We start from the raw sequence: 22,444 nt of genomic DNA, 5'->3' as shown, positions 1-22,444 counted from the left end.
AACGCTCTCAGCTTCTCCCTTTTGATTAGCCTCGATCGCGCTATTGGGCTGCGCTTCCCGTCCAGCGCTGCTGTATCATGGCTCAAACAGCTGCCACGTCCCACCCTCGAGGCAGCTGCGTCCCGGGGCTGTCTGGGAAGCTCAGGGCTCCTTGCCCTGACGCCGCTCCCGCTGCCCAGGCCTGATGCTGCCCTTGCAACTCCCAGGGCCACGGAGCTCAGGTCTGGCTGGAGGGACAGGGCAGGCCCCTGCCAGGCCGTCCCCCAGGCTTGCTTCACGCTTTGCAGTGTGGTGCAGAGAGGCCTTTGCTCCTCTTTTTCTTTTGCCTTTTTTTTTTTCTTTTTTATCCTCCCCTTATTTTTTTCCTTATTTTTTAATTTTTTTTTCCTTTTTTTTTTTTTTTTTCCTTTCCATTGGTTGTTTGGATTAAGGGGCCTTAAAGGGGCCAGACATTTTCTGTGTTCTCTCATACCCTATAAATAACCGGCACCTCTCCAGTGCTCCAACTCCACCCTTCAGTTGCAGATTCCACTGTCTAGCTGCCACCACTCCGTGTGGCCTTTCACACTCTTCCTTTCTAGTCAGTATGGAAATAATAGTAAAAAAAAAAAACAAACCCAAGCAACAAAACAAGAAAAGAAACAAAAAAAACAAAACCCTTGCTGTCACCAATCCTCCAAGAGGAGGAGGAGGGAAAGGGAGAGAGAGGTGGGAGGCAAGGAGGAGAGGACACAACCAGCCAAAAAAAGTATCCGAAGGAATGTTCTTCTCCCTCCCAGGTTTACAGCAATGCCTTTCCATCCAGAGTCATCTGTTTTGTTTTCCTTCTCCCTCAGCCTTAAAGTGCTGCAGCATTATCATGTAATGTTGCTTAATGTGACCAAAGGCTTCACTAGTCGCCTCCTGGACCGCAAGCATAGCCCAGATTCCAAGGCAGTGGTGCCTGCAGCGTCTCGTTAAGGCAAAGGACTTGCAGCTCTCCATGTGTCCCATGAATGGCTGGTTGGGGGGGGGGTGGGGGGGGCTTGTTTTTTTCCCTTTTCTTTTCTTCTTTTTCCCTCTTTTTAATTTTTCTCCAAGTGCATGCCACCACCCAGCCCGGGCAGGGTTTTGTAACTGCGCCGGCATATCTGGGAGGTATGTGTGGAATCTTTCAAGTGCTTGGTCAGTTCTCTGTGGTTTCCTTTGAGTGATTGCCCACCCTGCCAGCCCCACCACCCCTTCCCAAGCCCCCTGACATGCAACCAGTTGCGCCATTCACGTTGGAGTTTCCCATGACAGTTGTCTCCTCCAGCTTTCTTTCTGTTCCTACTGGCACATTTCCTGATGCTGGAGAGGGATCAGAGGGTAGTAGACATGAAGACTGAAGCAGTCTTGAAGACCATTGAGCAGGCAGAGATAAAGGACAAGCTCTTACATGCCAAGTATCACAGTATCACATTATCACCAAAGGTCGGAAGAGACCTCAAAGATCATCAAGTCCAACCTGTCACCACAGACCTCATGACTAGACCATGGCACCAAGTGCCACATCCAATCCCCTCCTGAACCCCTCGAGGGACGGTGACTCAACCACCTCCCTGGGCAGCACATTCCAACAGCGAACGACTCTCTCAGTGAAGAGAGAGTCACGAGGTCTGTGGTGACAGGTTGGACTTGATGATCTTTGAGGTCTCTTCCAACCTTGGTGATTCTGTGATGAAGGCTGCAGCCTTTCTGAGAGTGGCTAGTGATGCAAGACCTGTTTGGATTTCTCAGAGGCACAGCATGTGTTGGGCATTTGTTTCCCCCAGGCTGCCAGTGGTGGGGCAGAAGAGGAGCTCTGCTCTCCCCTCTGCATCCCTTCCCAACACCCCTGTCTCAAAAAAACCCCAAACATAATCTGGAACTTGGTGGCATGGTCTAGTAGTCATGAGGTCTTGGGTGACAGGTTGGACTTGATGATCTTTGATGTTTTTTCCAACCTTGTTGATTCTATGATTCTATGGCACCAAGTGCCAAACCAAGCCTTCAGCTTTCCTTTTCCATGCCCACCCACATCCTCACGCAGATGCTCACTGTCCCCACCACCTCCATCCATCCTGGCCAGCCCTGTAGGGATGGCCACAAACAGGAGGAAGCATCACTGCCAGACAACCTGAGTGATAACTTTTCTTAATTAATTTGTCTTTCCCCCTCCCTCCTTTTTTCTTTTTAACGTTTGTTCCATCCCCACAGTGTGGCAGAACACCCCAGATGCTGCTAGACGTGTGGCACAGGCAGGGTGACATCAGCTCCTTCGGTGCTTTACAGTCTGAAACTTTTAGGGCCAGTTTTCATTAAAAATGGATTTTGAAAGTGGGGAAAGTAATAATTTGCTAAATCAGGCCCTGGACTGCTTGAGCTTAACAAATTAATGCACTTTAAAAAAAGTGAAGGGGAGCCCAGTTAAATGAAAAATGGCCAGGCTGGCTCAGGCTGGATGTTAATTCCAGTTCAGTGTCACCACCATCCTTGCCACCATGGTTTAGTCATGTCCTCCTTTACATGTTAATTAAACTGATGTGCCAGGGAGCGCTGCGAGTCCAGACTCGGGCAGTGTTTGTTTCTTTGCCCTGTTGCTTTTGCAACACTTGTTCAGTTTTCATTCAATGCATAAAATATGAAGGGAACAAAACCCCTCATGCACACTGCATGGTGTAATGAGAGGGGCGACCAGATGTTAATTAATATATGAATATCATTTCCATTTCCCATCGTCTGGCTGTGGTTTGAGCAAACCTATTGGCCCCCAGCTGTCGCTACACGCCACACAGTCGGAGCAAAAACAGAGCTAGAGTTCAGCAGCTCTGTTCCCAGACCACAGAGTGAAAGAGGAGATGCTTCTAGGATGTGCTGTCCCCTGACAGGACACAGCAATGTGACATTTTCCTTCTATCCAGTGGAGGGCAACAAGGGAAAAACCCACAGCCTCTATCTCCTGACCTGTTTGGAGACTCAACATGCTGGGGCTTTGAAGCTCTGTGGAACAGCATCCAGGTCTTTCCTCATGGCCACCACAGTCCAGTGGGATTTTTGCTACCAGGCAGTGATGATTATTTACACACCAGTTATGTGGCTCTTTGAGGAGTTTTGGAGATTTTCAAACTCTGCTGGTTAAAGCCTTGATTAGCCATGCCCTGGCTTTGTGTTGGCCCCACTTCAATGAGGTTTCAATGGAGACTTTCTTAAATTCACATAATCACAGAATTGTTTTGGCTGGGAAAGCCCTCTAAGATCATTGTGTCCACCGATTGACCTAGCACCACCATGGCCATTAAACCATGTCCCCATGTGCCACATCCATGCGTTTTTTGAACACCTCCAGGAATGGTGACTCCACCACCTCCCTGAGTAACCTATTCCAATGCCTGACCACTCATGCAAGAAAGAAATTTTTCCTAATCTCCCACCTAAACCTCCCCTGGCACAATTTCAGGCCATTTCCTCTCATTCTATCACCTGATCCTAGAGAGAAGAGACTGACCCCCACCTTACTCCAACCTCCTTTCAGCTTACCACATTCAGCATTTTCACAGTATCACAGTGTCACTAAGGTTGGAAGAGACCTCAAAGATCATTGAGTCCAACCTGTCACCACAGACCTCATGACTAAACCATGGCACCAAGTGCCATGTCCAATCCTCTCTTGAACACCTCCAGGGATGGTGACTCCACCACCTCCCTGGGCAGCACATTCCAAGGGCGAACGACTCTCTCAGTGAAGAACTTTCTCCTCACTTCGAGCCTAAACTTCCCCGGTGCAGCTTGAGACTGTGTCCTATTGTTCTGGTGCTGGTTGCTAGAGAGAAGAGACCAACCCCTTCCTGGCTACAACCACCCTTCAGGTAGTCGTAGAGGCCAATGAGGTCACCCCTCAGCCTCCCCTTCTCCAGGCTAAACAATCCCAGCTCCCTCAGCCTCTCCTCATAGGGCTTGTGCTCAAGGCCTCTCCCCAGCCTCGTTGCCCTTCTCTGGACACGTTCAAGTGTCTCGATGTCCTTCCTAAACTGAGGGGCCAAGAACTGGACACAGTATTTTGCTATCAACAGATTTGATTCTTCTCCATTTCACCTGAAAGACCCTTTCTAAGCTGATCCAATAATTTCCTTTCCTTTCCTCCTGCTCTCACCCAGCAAGATGTGGTTGTGCTGTGACCAGCTTGTACATCCAGGTTGTTCTGCTCCTCCTCCTTTAGTTGTATCTGCAGAGGTTCCTGCTAACAAAAGAGTGATTTCAATGTCCATATTTAAGTTGATTTGCATTTTTAAATATTAAAATTCATTCCACTTGGGTTGCTGTAGCCCTCAACATCTTTTCATTTCCCTTGACTCTGATCTCCTGTGCACTCATGTTGTGTTCCACTTCATTGGTGCTGAAATCATTGCTGCATTTCCAGTGAGAAATCAGACTGATGATGAGCCTGATCATTGAGGAGCTCTGCTAGCTATAACTCAGTTCCCATCACTCTCTTTTCAGTGCAGCCTATTTTCACTTGTCCATTACTCAGTTCCTTACCTGCTGGGTAATTCTTCTGCTAATTTCCATTTTTTGGAAGCTTCCCTAATAATTACCCATGTCGTGTCGTGGCTGGTGCCTCCTGATACCCAGACAAATTGGATGTACTACGCTTCCCAGTGTCTGGGGAATGAACTGTCTCATTGAAAAAATACATCAGGTTTGTCTCACACAATTTACTAACCCTGGGCTTGCAGTTTATTCTCCTTGTCTCCATGTCATTAATGATTCCTTCCTTTAAAAGACTAGAAAACCACGGAGGGCTCTATAATGAGAGAATTTGTTCTTTCAAAGCTCCTCTTGTGCCTTGAATAGCACTAAGGAAGGCTGATATTCCACCTCTTTGACCCATCACATGTCTTTATAGTGAGGGTGGTGAGACACTGGGACAGGTTGCCCAGAGAGGTTGTGGATGCCCCCCTCCTTTGACAAGACTTTGAGCAACCTGGACCAGTGGGAGGTGTCCCTGCCTGTAGCAGGGAGGTTGGAACTAGATGACCTTTAAGGCCTCTTCCAACCCAAATTATTCTATGAGTCTATTTTCTGTGACTGACTTTCTCAAGGCATCCCGTCAGCTTCTGCTAAGCCAAGACAAAAGCCTGTGACTTTCTCTGAATTGCTCATGAACTCTCTGACACTCTTACTTTGTCTCTATTTTCTCTTCTCTTCTCCCTCCCCAACAGTGGCTGGTACAAGGAGAATAACAGTGGAATCTCCCACATTGCTGTGGTCTGAGCAGGTTTCCCTCACATTATGTCTAAATAAATATTAATAAGAAAAATGGAATAAGGGCTCATTGACAAATTCAGCAAATATTTGCCTCTGCCTTCCCTTTCCAGCCACCTGGCTCCCACAGGAAAGTTTTGCCCTTTCTTAGACCAGAGCATTCAGGAAATAAACACTCAGTTTATTTTGTTGGAGGAGGAGGAAAATGAAAATAGTATTATGGGGCCTGAAGCCCACATGTGATGTGGCTGGAAGCAATTTAGAACTGCTAGCTTGAGCAAAGGCTTTTGTCAGTGCCTTCAAGTGACAAGTTACTGCAGAACTGGCCAGGATGGGCTTGAATGGTGGCCACGATTCCACCTTGATCACCTGAAGGGCTTTTCTGCAACCGTGGAGGGACTGTGTATCAAAAAAGCTCCCAGAAACAAGACACTGAGTCTTCAAGCCAGTTGTGAAAAATGGAAACGTTGGGTTTACCAGCAGGAACAGGCAGAAGGAATGAAGAGAGAGCAGCAGGGATGGTAACAGCGTGAGCTCCCCTGGGGAGATGGTCCAGGCAGCCATAGCCATAGCTACCTGAGACCTGCTTCTCAAGCAGCTGGAGTGGGAGACTGAGGTCCAGCCAGCTCTTCAGCCTTACACAGCACATCACAACTGGCCTCTATGGTCTCAGGCAAAGCTGAAGGGTGCAGTTATGTGGCAGAGGAGGAGCTACTTCTCCATCAGCTCAGTGCAGAGGTTGGCACTGGGCAAGATGTTTGCAGTGCTTCATCAGGGCTGAACCTAACCGACAGCTTCATGGAGGAGTTCAGTGTGAGGGCTGCCTACCTTTCTCCAGAGCAACAAATGGTTGTGTTTGCACCATAGACCATCTCCTAACTGAGTGCCCCCCTTCAGCCTTTCTCTAATCACTTCCATCAGAGAGCTGCTTTTCAGACAGACACATCCTTGCCTGGCACCTGGCCATGGCTGCAGGTAGCTGAGCTTCCCACAGCCTCTCCAGCCCAGCTTCTGCTGCCGCCCTGCCATGGGCCTTTGCTGGGCAGAAAATAGACTAAAGTAATTCCTGGGATACCACACAGTGTCATTTCTTAGTCTTTCAGGGATGGAGCAGTGGATCCCACCATTCCCTTAATGAGACTGACTGATTAGTCCTTACAAAGGAGGCTGCAGGAATCTGGAGTGGAAACTACCCCTCTAACTCACACCTAAGCACAGCAGGCTGAGCACATGCTGGAGCAGCAGACCTGCTGCTGGGAGGCTTGCAGGAGTGGGACCAAGGCTATTTTATGTGTATCTGTGACTGTATGTATATATGTATGCATTAAAAACTCTCTGTGTGTATATTTTACTATGTTAAGCTATAAACTGTATGGGTTAGGTATGAATTAGAACCTTATAAAACGTGTTTACTCATTCTGTGTAACTCAAAGCAGGGATTAAACAGTAGGAAAATCTGAGCAGGAGAATTTTCCAAGCAGAAAAAAACCAAAAAGTTTTACAGCTCTCATTGTGAAGTGGAGAGGGAGGACTTTTTCTTTTCTCTTTTTAGGTTTTTTTTTCAGAGCAATTCTGTTGTTGTTGTTGTGTGTTTCAATTTTTATGATTATTAAATCAAAGGAGGAGGGAGGGTGAATAGGAGGAAGAGCAGGAGAGCATTCTGGCAGGCACCTGGGCCTCATACCCTTCTCCATCTCTTGTGGCGATGTGTTTTGTGTCCCAGGAGAGCCTCCCCACTGCATGCTGTACCCTGAGCAGGCCCTGCTTTGCTCATCTCCTTGAAGGCATCTTTTATAGGGAAAACAGTCTCATCATGCTGCCCTGCTTAAAGGGAGTGGGTGCAGGAAGGGAGCAGTGAAAGCAGGGGCAGCAGGGAAGAGAGGCTGTGCTGAGCATCTTAACCAGGAGAAGAAGGGAGGGAAGAGCAGGGAATGGGGATGGATTGAGATATTGCAGCCTATTCACCCTCCTTCTCATAAAGAAAGGCCGGGCAAAGCACCAAGGGAATAACCTCACCACTATCAGGTGAGTCGTCCTGCGTCAGCTCCGTTTCAGTGGTGTTTGATAAAGGGCAAGGTGCATGAATCTCATGAATTCTTTTCTCCTTCTGTTCTTGAATACAACTTCCTTTCTGCACTCTCTTTTTGATCTCTTCTACCTTCTAGTTCTTGCTTCCTTGGTGAATCATCTCTGCCTTCAGGACTGCTGACCCGTGCACAGTTAGAGCCTGACTCACTCTTCTCCTCTACATGTTATTTCCACCTTAGGAAGCTTGGGGTTTGGTTGGTGGGGTTTGGGTTGGGGTTTTTTTTCCACTTCATTTTATGAAGATTTTCCAGGAGACCAGGGGAAGGGAGGGGAGAAGAGAGACCTGAGAAGCCTCATTGTTCGGGTAATTTTCCCTGCTGCTAAATGTCAACGTCCTACACATGATGCTTAGCACAGGGAGTTGGGGGGTTTCTATTTAAGGCTTTGCAAGGGATGGGAGAGACTCCCCTTATCTCTCTAACATGACCCAAGTGATGTTTGGGTTCTATTTACGGATTTGAAGAAAGGAGGGAAGTGATAACCGCAGCATAGGAGCTCCGGGCTGGCTACCTGGCGCTGGCTTCCCTCATTAGCACAGATGCCGGAACAGCCCTGGAGTCCATTTCCCACTTGGCTTAATCCTACTGTAGTCATGCTGGGAATCTGTCTTTCATCATCTGAGTGGTAAGATGTTGCAGAGTTGCTGGTGATGACGTGTCTCCAACTAACCATCCTAGAGTGATCAGTGATCCTCGGGATGGGAAGTGTGCCCAGATACCTTATTTTGCCAAGGACACCTGGGAGTCAAACAACTCTTCCCACCACAGAGAGCCTTTGATGAGGTGGGTTCCCAGGGGACATCATCCATCAGAGCTGTCCTGGCTACTAACATCTCCCCTTTCCTGTGGTTGCCAGGATTGATTTGTCTTGGGTTTTGGGAAGCATGACTTAAAATTCAGAGCAGAAGGCATTCCTGCAGTGCCAGCGTCCTGCTGTGCACTTCTGGCAGGTATCTGCAGTGCCTGGAGCTTGCTCACTTGTGGAAAAGGGTTAATAGTCTTTCAGAGATGAAAGCCAACTGTTGCTGGTGAAAGATCTGGACTGGGGCTCTGGCTTCTAGCCTCAAATTTGCCTTTTGCCTACTCTCTTGAAAAAGTGATTTCATCTTTTTGCATCCCTGCCACCTCTCCCATCACTGCAGGTGTGTGTCCCAGTGGAGCTCATGTCTTGGCTGAGGGGTGGAATTGCTGTCACATCTTCAGAGACATTAATGGTCTTTGTGAAGGGCCTCAAAGTCTCTGGGAGTCAGGTACTTTGTTGATGTGTTTTGTCCCCAGGGAAACAAAATCAGAGCAATCCGAGGCTGTGTTCTGTTCCTGTGAGCAGCAGGACTGCACAGGAGTGCAGGAGATCCTGTCTCACCTCCAGGTTTAGTGGGAAATATGGAGTGCCTGCTGATGTGATGATAGTTGCTGAAGCAGGCTCCTCGTGGCCAAGAGTTTCTCAGCTCTTTCTCCTCTTCACTGACTTGTGCCTTCAATGAATCAAAATTGTGAAGAGAAATGTTAACTTCATCATGGGGAAATGGCTAAGTGGCTGATCCATTAGCTGTGTTAAGAAAGGTGCTGTGAATTTGCTCTGGCAACCCAGGTAACTCCTTGTTCAACAACTGCTGTCAAGTCTTGTGTGCATTAGACCTGACCAAGTGGGTGTTTCCTGTCTTTTGAGTGGGTCAGATAATTGCTTCTTCACAGAATCACTGAATGTTAAGGGTTGGAAAGGAACTCGAGAGATCATACAGTCCAACTCCCCTGCCAGAGCAGGGCCACCTAGAGTAGGTTACACAGGAATGCATCCAGGCAGGTTTTGAATGTCTCCAGAGAAGAAGACTCCACAGCCTCTTTGGGCAGCTTGCTCCACGACTCTGGCACCCTCACAGTGGAAAAGTTTTACCTTATGTTCATGTGGAACCTCCTCTGTTCCAGCTTGCACCCGTTGCCCCTTGTCCTATTGTTGGGCATCACTGAGCAGAGCCTGGCTCCATCCTCCCAACACTGCCCTGCACATCTTTATAAACATGAATGAGGTCACCTCTCAATCTTCCCCAGGCTAAAGAGACCTCAGCTTTTCCTCATGAGGGAGATGTTCCACCGCCTTGATTATTCTTTTCTCAGTTTTATCCTGATACTGCATTTGGCTTCTCTTGTGATCCCTGCTTGGATAAATGGAGAGAGGAAACGAGGCACAGTCGAGTGCTGAGCTTTCTAGTCTGGATCTGAGGATTTGAGTGTATCTCCAAGAATGTTTAGGACTTGCTGTGTTTGCAGAGGTTTTAACCTTGCCCCTGCAAGCATGTACATTAGTTTGTCTGGCACACGAGTGGAATGGAACAGCTCGCAGGAATAAAGCTAAACATGTGCAAATGTTTGCAAGATATGGGTCAATAATTCTTTGGAAATCATAGCAAACCAAGTCTCTCTTTTCTTATGCACTGATGTTCTCCTATCCATCTTAGACAGGCGTTCTGAAATATCCATTATGGTGCAGTTGTTCCAAGCAGCTCACAGCCAGGGCGCAGAAACTCAGCTCGTGTAAATTATTAGTGTTCCGTTGACTTCAAGGGAGCTACAGGAGGTTTTATGAACTGAGTAGCTGCCCCCACATTCTCAAATGTCCAAAAATGCATCTCAGGGCCAAATACAAGGTCTGGTTCCATGCAGGTCCCTCCATCAGGACCAATTCTTGTAAGTGTTCATTGGCTACCAGGCTGCAGATCTGGCTGCAGTTGTGTGTGCTGAGCCTTTCAGAATATGCTGGGCCAAAGTCTCATCATTAATTCATCAGCATCTATAACCTCTGCTTAGAATAAATGGGACCAAGGAATATTTTCTTTCAATTGGTTGCCACTGCAGGCAGTGGTTTGATCCACTTTCCAGTACTTGAGCCATAAAGTGTAAGAAGGGACCAGGGTCAGGGTCAGACAACAATAGCAATATGGAAGAAATTGGCTGATCTAAGAGGTGCAAAAAATTCCACTTTCCCAGTAAGTGCAAAGAGAAGTGAAGCAGAGAGCAGCTGATGACTTGTCAGCAAAGGTTTACATTAATTTGATTTGACAAACCACCCAAGATAATTATGGTTGTAGTGATTACTTGCACACTGAGTCTCTTTCTAGGAAATGTTCTTTCCCCTTCCTGCTAGTCTGGTGTTTGCAGATGTCTACAGGGCCTGAGCTCCAGCAGCTCAGCCAGTCAGTCAGTGGGCTTCTGTGGGGCATTAAAATGTTGGAGTATTTGGTCACAAAGAGCTGAAAATAATGAGACTGCTCAGGAGAACTGGAAATAAAACTCCTGCCCCTGCTATTTGGCACATCTCACCTGCTTTCTTCCCAGACCATCATGTATTAGGCAGGTCAGGAAGTGTGTGTACTAGGGAGGTTTTTAAGTCAGTTATGTCATAGGTGTATGCCCCAGGGCCCACTTGGACTGGCCAGAATCACCTTGTCATTGACCTTTCTTTAGGAAGGATGCCAGGATTTGTCATCTGAGGGGACTCACAGTGAAAGCTGCTCCCCTTTGAGTTTAGTCACCTTAATTCCAGCAGAGAATGGAACCTTGCAGTGCCCTGGATTGGTGGAGCCCAGGTCCTGGGTGCCATCTTTGCATCCCAAATTTGGAAGTCTTTTTTTAAACAGTAGCTCATTCCCCTAGGAACTACTAGAGTGCAGTAGCTTCATGCATTTAGGAAGAAAGACGTGATGATCCAGGTTTTGTTGCCAACTCTGAAGTGTCTGACACACCACTTCCCAGGGTGCAAGAGTGGCTCTGGGGCTGTAGCAGCGCTGATGGGATTCCTGGGGAATGTAAGGCTCCATGCAGCTCCCTGGATCTGCTGCAGACTGCTGGCTACAGGCCTTGGGGACCACCAAGTGGTCTGGACCCCTGCTCCATTATTTAGAAATCTCTAATTTAAACAAAGCTAAAAATGAAAGGAAAGCAAAAAAAATGAGGGTGGGGATTAGATCTGTGGTGATGAGAGTGAGAACTAGATCTGCGGTGATAGACAAAATCTTTTTGCCAGACGAGAAGTATCTGAGGACAAATCTCATGTCATTGCTTTGTCTGCACAACTCCCAGCACAACTGGGTTCCCACTTTGCCTTGAAATCAAGTAACTGCTTTAACATGCTGCAGGGCCCGAGACAAACTCCAAGGGAATAGATAAATTCACTTGGACTCTCCACCATCCTAATGTGAATACGTGGCTTTGAGATTGGAATTGGCTCATGCCTGGATGGCTCCAAGCACAGCAGAGCCAGCTTGTGTCTGGCTGTGGTTGACCCTTAGCAACCCAGTGAACCTTGAGAAATACTGGAGGGCTCATGGCACCGAATGAAAAGCATTAATTCTCACTCTCCTCCAACAGCATGCTGCCTTGGGGAGGTGGAGGAGGTGATGCATTCTTACATGAGTTGAAGCAGTTTTTCTGAGGTCTTAGACACTGACTCTGAAAGAACTGTGCTAAGCAGTCTGTGAAGAGCTCAGGTGAAGGAGCAGTGAGTCCTACTGATGACCCTAAAAGAAGAATAATACACTCATGATTAGCCATGTGCATCATGCTTTCAGAACATTGCAGCTCATCCAAAGGAAGACCATTTCCTTCTGTTCAACTGGCTGCTCGTGGTAAGAACAGTGTGAGATAGCCCATCCTTCACTCCCAAACGGTCCCTCCACATACAGCAAGCTCTAGCTCCAGTGAGCACAGTGAAGCCATTTGAGGGACCTTTGTGACACTGGAATGCAACTTTTGCTCTTAGCTCAGCTAAAGCATTGCTCCTTTAATTTAGCTACCTACAAATGCAGCCTTCCATCAGCAGAAGAACAGGGAAGACCAGAGAGAGATCTTCATCGTTATTAATTGTGTCCAGAAGCACACAGGAAGCAGTTTCCCCCAAAAATCCCACCTTGGGCAAGGTGAAGTCATTCAGTGAAGTGCTGCAGTTTGTGCCTTTGTACGAGTCAGTGAGTGAGTGCCTCAAGTCGCACAGAATAATAATCTCTGTTTTCTCTGTTGCAACCTAGACAACCTGTGCCCAGGCAAAGAGATTCCCAAAGGATGTGCCTTTGAGAAAAGTCACAAGAAAGATATTATTTCAGAGCCTGCAGGCTTCTTTTGGTGTGGGGCTTAAGCTCCCGTCTGACACAAGGCGCTGGCATGCATGGATGCTCCCACAATGTGGGCAGAGGGTTGTTTGTTTGGGTTTTTTTTTTAGTAATAACTTGGTCTTTTTATTTCTTTTATAACCTGGCAAGGCATGTAGGAAAGGAGGTTTTGACATCCTTCCACCAGGATCAGTGGGGACGGTTTGCTTTTAATGATCTTCTAGGCAGCGAGACAGACCATCTGCTGATGTAAATCGGAACAGCTCTGTCACCTACAGTTCTGTTACACTGATTTAAATCAGCACATCCTCTCCATGACAAGCCCCCTTCTACTGCCTTCCCCCCACCAAGCACCAGATCTGAAGCACATTAACCCCAGCTACAACCTCATTGTGGACGGACCGCCCAGCAAGCCTGCTCTCCCCATCTACCATCCAAAACCCTGGTCCAAACCTTCTGCTCACAGTCCTCTTTTGAACCTCCCCTCCTTCTCCACAGAGCCCCAGAGGAAAAGGAGGACCCCCAAAAGGTGACCAACTTGGAGGGCTGAGCATGCCATTTGTTTCCTCATTTCAGGAACCAAAACCTGGCAAGAGCAACGTGGAGTAAGGTCTCTCTCTCTCCATCTGCTTCACTGGCATTGCTCTGGAGGTCACTGCTAGGGACAGAGGTCCTCACTGGGCCCCATCTGCCTTCCCTGGGCTCCCTGGTTTATGCCCACTTGGGCCTCTGACATTCTACTCTGTTTTTCTTTCCTTGAAAATGGATGGGGAATTGGGAGGCGCAGCGCAGGAACGCGCCTGTTCCCCATTACAGCTCCACCGGGGCTGTAACACGATCATGCCTGCGCCGTACCCACACAGATATTTATTTATCCATACAGCCTTTCTCCTTGTTTTCATTAAGTTAGGCAGAAAAGGTTAATCTTTCTTCTGCTAAAGCTTCAAAACCAACCAAGCTAAATAAAATATGATTTCTTTCATTTCTCTTTTAAAGGACACTCTCGCTCTCTCCTTTGCTTCCCCCCCCCCCCCGCCCCCCTTTAAGTACCAGAATGAGGTCACAGTCAGAGATGCCACAAGAGTAAATTGAAAACAGGTTGAAAAAAAAGCAAAAGGGAGAAAGAGAGAGACAGAAAAACCACCCAAAACAAAACAAAAGAAAAACACAATCAGAAGAAAGTGACTGGTAACACTGCAGGGTTGGTTTCACCCAGCCTACTGAAGAAGCTTTCAAGACACAGACATTGGTGTCTTCCTGCCTCTCCCTTTGTGCTCTTTCTAGGAATCTCAAAGGTGAATTGCAGCAGGGAGGTCTCTTCTCATCTTCATTTCCACTTTGGTTCTCACTGCCTGGGTTTTGTTCCTGCTGCTCTTGGCACAGGGACACGGGCTGAAGGTGTGGGAATGCCTGTGAGGGTCTCAGAGCTTCCTTTCGCTCCTCTAACCTCCTGGAGGCTCCCGGCCCCGCTCTGTTGTTTAGTCTGGAGGAACTCAAGGCCGTAGCTCTTGTTGTCTTGGGTGGGATGCTTGATAGGTGATTCATCCTGCCTGCCATCCACAACTGCTGGGTGCTGGCACCAGTCATGCTGGAAGGACTGAGGCAGGCTAAGACTGCTGGATGCTGTGAGGGAGCAGTCTGAGCCTGCTCCCATCCATTTTCATTCCTCAGTCCCCACTCCTGCCCATCTGAGCTTCCTGCTACTAGAAATGTGCTTGCTTGAGAGCAGATTGACAACTGAGCCTTGCAGGCAGGCAGCTCAGTCAGGAGGTTCCTCCTCCTGCAGACCAAACATCAAGTTGAGTTCCCAGGTGGCAATCCCAGAGGCATCACCAGTAGGTTGATCTACATGCTTTGGGGTGGCCAGACCAAAAAGAGGTGGCTTGCCAAACTCCACAGTTGTGCCTGTAGGAGGGGACAAGGCAGTAGTGAGGCATTGGACTGGAGAGAGAAGGCAAAAGCCACCTGGAGAGAGCAGCATCTTCCCAGCAGTCGTTAGCAGAGCAGAGTTTGATTTTTCAAAAGCTGCCTGGGGAATTGGATGGTTTGGGGCAGAGCAGTCCTGGGAAGGCAGTGGCACAGAAATGAAGGGAAGAGAGTCTTGCAGGGATTTGATATGCAGCTGGGAGCATTCCTGAGCGCAGCTGCTCAGTTATTGCTCAGTGTGCAGCAAGCAGCAACTTTTGCTGTGTGCACAGCACTTACCATGGTGATGCCAAGTTCCAGTCTGGATTTTTTACTGTGGAGAAGTGAACATAGGTGAGGCCTCCTCAGAGGAGCTGGTCATTTGTCCTTGATAGCTGTAACAGCTTATTGCTTTATTTAGTGTGACATCAATTATTTATTACTATTAATGAAGGACACAGATGGCTGTCTGGTCAATAAAATATCTCCTACTCCACAGAGATCATCTACTCAGCTATCGTTTACTCTGCAGAGAACCTTTGGATTCTTTCTGAAATTTAATAACATGAGCAAAGATACTACAGCAATCTACAAGGTTTGTGCTTCAGGGCTGCTTTGGGAGGCTGAAATCCTTCTTTATATTTGCTGGTGGGGTGTGTGAGACCACAAGTCCAGATGGGAAAGAGAAGCCCCTCTGCTTTCCATCATGAGCTACTTATCCATGTAATCCCTTTTATAAAGTGATCAAACTCCTTCTCAGAGGACAATTCTTTGCCCTTCTCAGGAGCAGCCCCTTTATTCATATCCAATTTACTTTCTCTTGCAATTACTGCCCATTAGCATAAATATTTCTTATCCATCTAAGTGCTGCCCTGTTGATGTGTTTCCAGTCATGTATCTCTCCTCAGCCTTTTTGTGTCTCTGCTCATGTGGTAAAACTTCTGTGTGATTCCCCTGTGAAGCCTTCCCTTCTGCTTTCCCTGTGCCTCTCTTGAAAGCCTAGATGAGCAATACTGTGATCTCTCATCACAACCTTTAGTCAGCATGTCTCTATTGCTACAACATCCCAAGACCACTTTTCCTTGGTAGGGCAACATTAGTGGTCCATCTGCCTCTTGTAGTGCCAGCAAATCATAGAATCATGGAATGGCTTAAGTTAGAATAGAATAGAATAGAATAGAATAGAATAGAATAGAATAGAATAGAATAGAATAGAATAGAATAGAATAGACCAGGTTGGAAGAGATCTTCAAGATCATCGCGTCCAACCTATCATCCAACACCATCAAATCAACTAAACCATGCAAACAATCACCCTGTCAAGTCTTTTCCTGAACACCTCCAATGATGGTGACTCCACCACCTCCCTGGGCAGCCCATTCCAATGGTCAATCACTCCCTCTGTGTAGAACTTCCTCCTAACCTCCAGCCTAAACTTTCCCTGGCACAGCTTGAGACTGTGTCCTCTTGTTTTGCTGCTGGTTGCCTGGCAGAAGAGACCAACCCCCACCTGGCTACAACCTCCCTTCAGGGAGTTGTAGGAGCAATAAGGTCTCCCCTGAGCCTCCTCTTCTCCAGGCTAAGCAACTCTAGCTTCCTCAGCCTCTCCTCATAGGGCTGTGCTCCAGACCCCTCCCCAGCTTTATTGCCCTTCTCTGGACACCTTCCAGCATCTCAACAACTTTCCTAAACTGAGGGGCCCAAAACTGGACACAGGATTCAAGGTGTGGCCTAACCAGTGCTGAGTACAGGGCACAATGACTTCCCTGCTCCTGCTGGCCACACTGTTCCTGATGCAGGCCAGGATGCCATTGGCCTTCTTGGCCACCTGGGCACACTGCTGGCTCATGGTCATCTTACTACCAGCCAGTACCCCCAGGTCCCTTTCTGCCTGGCTGTTCTCCAGCCAGTCTGTGCCCAGCCAGTAGCACTGCATGGGGTTGTTGTGGGCAATGATCATCTACTCCAACCCCCCTGCCTGGGCAGGGACTCCTCTCAGCTAGACTTGATTGCTCACTGCCTCATCCAACCTGGCTTTAAACATCCCCACAGAGGAGGCATGCACAACCACTCTGGGCAACCTATTCCAGAGTCTCACCACCCTCGTGTTGAGGAACTTCTTCCTAAGATCCAGTCTAAACCTACTCTCCCCCAGCCTCAAACCATCCCCCCTTTTCCTGTTGCTAGAGACCCTTATGAAAGGTTCCTCTGCAGCTTTCCTGTAGGCTTGTTACCTTACCTGCATCCCACTGACAAGGTCCCAGTCTGAATCAAGGGAATAATTGGATTTTGGGTCCTAGGGAAGGCTTAGAGAATTTAATTTCAGCTGCCCTCAGAGCAACATGAACTGGACAAAGAAAGACTTCTCTTGTGTGAGATGGAGAAATGAAGTTGCCATGTGCTGTGCTTCACCCTGGGGGGAGCACAGAAAGCAGCTTCCCATGCTCCCTGGGGATTGACAGCTCTGTTGTCCATGGGGGGTCCCTTAGCCCACCCCATCATAGCTGCATGGTCCATACAGTCTGGCACCACCAGTGACCTCACTGCTGCTTATACAGGTGCAGAAAGCCTCCCAGCCTTGGGGCTGAGGTTTCAGCACCTTTGCTAGCATCTGTTTTGCTATTTTCATAACAGCCTCTTTGCTTTTGTTTGATTGTAGCAGGGCCAATGAGAGGGGAAAGTTTCCCTGAGGCTCAGCATTGAGTACAAAGCACCCTCTTGCTGTAGGGATTTTATTGCAAGGGTTTGGGTTTAACCCAAGCTGGCATGGTCTGGCAGACCCTGAGAGCTTCATTTCCTCCTGTACAGGGGGACAGAAACACACTTTGCAGACATGAGTACTCAGAAGGTAGTGGGTGCCTTTAGGAGACTTACCTGTGCAGCTTGAATGCACACTTCAGTAGTTGCACATGACACTTTGCATCCCATTTCCAGCTTCTCCAAGCCTGGTTCCACCCTCTGCACTCCCTGTCTCAGCCCTTTGTTTTTCTTTCCAATCCTATCTCTAGTTCTCCTGACACACATATCCTGACTTATGCTCCTTGTACCCATGGACTGCCAGCCTAGATCTCCATTAGCACTTGCCCAGTTGCTCACCACAGACTCTGTGCCCAGCAGTTTTCTTTGCTGCCCTTCACTGGCTACCTGTCAATCCTGATTGCTCTAGAGGAAGGACTGAGATCCTACAGCAGGTACTCAGGGGATGATCTGTCTCAACATGGAAGTTCTTCCTTGTCAGAAGGAAGGTTACTTGACATCAGAAGAGGCTTAAACACTCTTGCTCTTGTTCAGCAGTGAAATCACAGAATCACAGAACCATTTTGGTTGGAAGAGAGCTGTAAGATCACCGAGTCCAACGGTCACCCAACATCTGGTCCTGCTTCTCTGTTATGTGTTTGTGATTCATCTGGGTTTTAAGTCACAGCAGTGTGTGTTTGCAGGGACTTCTGGTGACAGGGAGTTCCCCATTCCAGCCTGATGTCCTATGAAAAGAGCCAGGAATGAAAGTTGGAAGTGAGCAGCAAGGGTTGGTTTGTTTGTTTAAACCATAAACCCAGAGCTAAGGGCCTTGCTGGAGGCCACTCTGCGCTCATGACTCCAAACAGTGATTTTCCCACTGCCAACCCAAGCTGCCCATTGAGTTGAATTGGGGTTTGGTACAGACTGGGGCTGGGGATTGGGTTTGGTACAGTCCCCGGGGCTGGAGACTGGGTTGGACTACAGAGACCAGTGACAGAGCTGCCTGAAACAAGTTTGGAAAGAACAAGTCGTGCTGGGAGCATTAAAATGAATAATTAAGGCTTGGATTCCTTTAGGGAGGAAAAGAATTTATTGCTGCTCTTTTCTCTAGCCAAGGGGCACATTTGTTACCAAGTTGTGTATTTTGTGACAAGATGCACATGCAGGTTGAGGGGGGGCTGGGGGAGGGAGTTTTTTCTTCTACCTGGGTAATCCAGCTGCAGAGTGAGGTGCTCTGGGCCAGTTGTACCACCTGTGGTCTGTACCAAAAACTGAGAGTTGTGCTCCATTTCAGTAGTCCTCAGTCACTTCTACTTTTAGACACATAAAGAAAAGTGCTGAGAGGGGAATTCTCCTCTTTCTGCCTAGGTGTCCTGACATTGACACATGCACAAGGTACCCAGCAGGGCAAGCTGGGTCCAGGTTTGCTTTATCATCACAGCTCTATCAGCTGCAGCAGCCCTTCCTCTGATTCCTGTCAGTGGGAATGGGATACAACCATGGCAGCTGCTTTGGTTTTTTTACTGTTGGGTACCTTGGGCTTTTGGTCACACTGATGTGAAATGGGAATCATAGAATGGTTTGGGTTAGAAGAGACCTTTAAAGGTCATCTATTCCACTCACCCCGCTGCAGTAAGCAGGGGCATCCCCAGTTAGAGCCCCATTAAGCCTGACAAATCTTTTCAGCGATGGGGCCTCTGCCACATCTCTGGGCAGCCTGTTGCCATGCTCCACTACCCTCATTGTGGAGAACTTCTTCCTAATGTCCAACCTAAGTCGAGTTTAAAGCCATTGCCCCTTGTCCTAGTGCTGCACGCCCTTGTAAAGTCCACCTCTGGCTCTCCTGTATCCCCTGTAAGACTGCTCTGAGGTCTCCCTGGAGCTTTCTTCTCTCTGGGCTGAACAACCCCACCTCTCTCATCCTCTCCTTATAGGAGAGGTGCTCCAGCCTTCTGGTCTTTTTTGAGGCCCTTCTCTGGACCCACTCCATTAGGTCTGTGTCCTTCTTCAATGGCATCCTGGCCTGCATCAAGAATAGTGTGGCCAGCAGGAGCAGGGAAGTCATTCTGCCCTGTACTCAGCACTGGTTAGGCCACACCTTGAATCCTGAGTCCAGTTCTCGGCTCCTCAATTTAAGAAGGACATTGAGACTCTTGAACATGTCCAGAGAAGGGCAACAAGGCTGGGGAGAGGCCTCGAGCACAGTCCTGTGAGGAGAGGCTGAGGGAGCTGGGGTTGTTTAGCCTGGAGAAGAGGAGGCTCAGGGGAGACCTTACTGCTGTCTACAACTACCTGAAGGGAGGTTGTGGCCAGGTGGGGGTTGGTCTCTTCTCCCAGGCAAGCAGCACCAGAACAATAGGACACAGTCTCAAGCTGTGCCAGGGGAGGTTTAGGCTGGATGTGAGGAGGAAGCTCTTCCCAGAGAGAGTTGTTAGCCATTGGAATGTGCTGCCCAGGGAGGTGGTGGAGTCCCCATCCCTGGAGGTGTTCAAGAGGGGATTGGACATGGCACTTGGTGCCGTGGTCTAGTAGTCATGAGGTCTTGGGTGACAGGTTGGACTTGATGATCTTTGAGGTCTTTTCCAACCTGGTTGATTCTATGATTCTATGATTCTTGTGTTGAGGGCTGGAGAACTGGCCACAGTCCTTCAGGTGAGGTCTCACCAGATCAGACCAGAGGGGCAGAATCACCTCTCTTCATCTCCTGAGCTCTGCAGTGAGCTCTGACTGCCAGGCAGGCTGCCCACTGAAGGAGACGAGTTGCAGGGCAGTGGATAATCAGGTCCAAAAAGCTTAATAAAAGGAGTGTTTTGAGTTTCAGCTGGGTCATGATCCAAGTGTTTAATAAGCTTTATAAACTGGAAGGCACACACAGAAAAAAAAATAAAGAAAAAAGCATCATTTTTAATTAGTTTTTTCTTTAAAAGTTCAAATGCTCATAAAGAGGTGAGGGAAGGAACTGCAGTCATAGCTCCAGGAGCTGGCAGGCTGCACGTGGAAGGGAATGCAAAGCTACTGATTTTCATTGAATAATAAAAGAAAAAGCACTACAGCAAAAGCCCCAGGACATTGAGAGCTATTCCATCCAAGCTCTAAAAATGTCTCCTTTCCTTCCAACTGAACCTAGCAGAAACACATTTCACTGTGACAGGTGATTTTCCAGCAGGGCCACGTCCCCTTTAAGAACTAAATATGCAGTTAGGGCAGGAAGAGCCCTCTTTAGCCAGGCTTCCAGCTCTTCTGGGAACCTGGAGCACACCCTTGGCGTGTGATCCTGTTGTGGTGCTTGCATTGAGCCCACACGTTGCCTGTACACTGAGTGCACCCTTCCACTGTCCCAGCCATGACTTGACAGTGGCCCTGTTTTCTGCGATGGGTTCCTGTCCCAGACCTGGGACTATCCCTATCAGCAACAGCCAAGTAGACTTTGTGATAGAATAGAATAGAATAGAATAGAATAGAATAGAATAGAATAGAATAGAATAGAATAGAATAGAGTAACAGAGAATTGCATAGAATTGCATAGAATAGAATAGAATAGAATAGAATAGAATAGAATAGAATAGAATAGAATAGAATAGCATAGCATAGAATAGAATAGAATAGAATAGAATAGCAGATAATAATATTGCTTAGAATTGCATAGAATAGAATTGCATGGAATAGAATAGAATAGAATAGAATAGAATAGAATAGAATAGAATAGAATACAATACAATACAATACAATACAATACAATACAATACAATAAACCATGTTGGAAGAGACCTTCAAGATCATCAAGTCCAACCCATCATCCAACACCACCTAATCAACTAAACCATGCAACCAAGCACCCTATCAAGTCTCCTCCTAAACACCTGTTGGTCACCTGTCCTGTGTAGAGACACTCCTACAGTGTTTGCTAAATGGTCAGCAATGATTTTGCACCTGTACTGATGTCTTGTTCATCTCTTTGCTCCCCAGGAGAATCCTTGAGCTTTGCAGATGATTTGCTTTCTGGCCTTGCAACATCCTGTGTGGCAGCGGGTAGGAGCCATGGAGATGTCCCTGAAACCAGCCTCTATTCAGTCATTTTCAAGTGCCTGGAGCCAGATGGTCTGTACAAGTAAGGAGAGGAGTGTGGGGAGGTGCTGGGCACAAGGCGGGGGGATCTCCAATGCTGTTATTTAATTGTTATTGACCTTTTTGGTCAGCACTGTGTTACAGGAGAGACTGGGCATGATGGGAGTCTCTCTCTTGCTTTGGCTGTAAGGCTCAGCTAGTGAAATGGAAAACCAGTGTCTGCCAGTACAGTGCTGGAGGCACTGGGAGTCTGTGGGAGACCTCACTGGCATAACTCACATAGTTTCATAGTTTCATAATTTCATAGTTTCATTCAGGGTTGGAAGGGACCACGAGGATCATCCAGTTCCAACCCCCCTGCCATGGGCAGGGACACCCCACACTAGATCAGGCTGGACAGAGCCTCATCCAGCCTGCTCTTAAACACCTCCAGGGACGGGGCCTCGACCACCTCCCTGGACAACCCATTCCAGGGTCTCACCACTTTCATGGTGAAGAACCTCCTCCTCACCTCCAGCCTGAATCTCCCCACCTCCAGCTTCATTCCATTCCCCCTAGTCCTGTCACTCCCTGAGATCCTGAGCAGTCCCTCCCCAGCCTTCCTGTAGCCCCCTTCAGATACTGGAAGGCCACAATTAGGTCACCTGGGAGCCTTCTCTTCTGCAGACTGAACAGCCCCAACTCCTTCAGTCTGTCCTCACAGGAGAGGTGCTTCAGCCCTCTGATCATCCTTGTGGCCCTTCTCTGGACACGTTCCAGCACCTCCACATCCCTCTTGTAATAGGGGCTCCAGAACTGGAGTACATGTTCAGTACTTCAGGCTTGCAGGTCCATGTCTGGTGGGTAGGGTTGTGTCTCATGGATGAACTGAACTCATGGTCAGATTGAAGCATTTGCCAAATGCCTGGTGGACCAAAATAGCCCAAAGTGTGATGGGTATTGATTATCTAAATCTCTGCTTGAATGAGCAGGACATATTTAGCAGATCACAGAGACATCAAATCCATTGGTCCACCACCCAGTTATGTCTGCAGGGAGGGGTGACCACACCAGTGCTGGTGTTCTTGTTCACTTGACTCTTCTGAGACATTCTTTGAGCACATGGGATTGGATTTTCTGTTTGAATCCTGTGGAGCAATTAGTGTCCAAAGCAAGAGGGTCATTTCAGGATCTGAGTAACTTCTCCTTCACTATTGTTTGGAGGGGGTCTGGGCTTTTCAGTCTGGCTCCTCAGCCTGGGCATCCTCTGTCTTGAGGGGGATATCAGGAGTCAGAACAGAAAGA

General features: G+C 48.0%; 1 protein-coding gene across 1 annotated transcript in view; it reads left to right on the top strand.

The window, feature by feature from the left end:
* ASTN2 (astrotactin 2) overlaps nt 1-22,444 on the top strand; it is a 438,091-nt gene that overhangs the window by 375,933 nt on the left and 39,714 nt on the right. Inside the window, exon 20 of the mRNA XM_068155636.1 lies at nt 21,062-21,203. Within this exon, the coding sequence (XP_068011737.1) occupies nt 21,062-21,203 (142 nt within the window). The remainder of the gene's footprint in view (nt 1-21,061; nt 21,204-22,444) is intronic.

The sequence above is a fragment of the Melanerpes formicivorus genome, unplaced genomic scaffold (genome assembly GCF_026170545.1).
Source record: "Melanerpes formicivorus ecotype bairdi unplaced genomic scaffold, bMelFor1.0.p_v2 SCAF_33, whole genome shotgun sequence".
Taxonomy (NCBI): Eukaryota; Metazoa; Chordata; class Aves; order Piciformes; family Picidae; genus Melanerpes; species Melanerpes formicivorus.
Note: the sequence above shows the minus strand (reverse complement) of the source record. Positions and strands in the feature narration are given on the sequence as shown.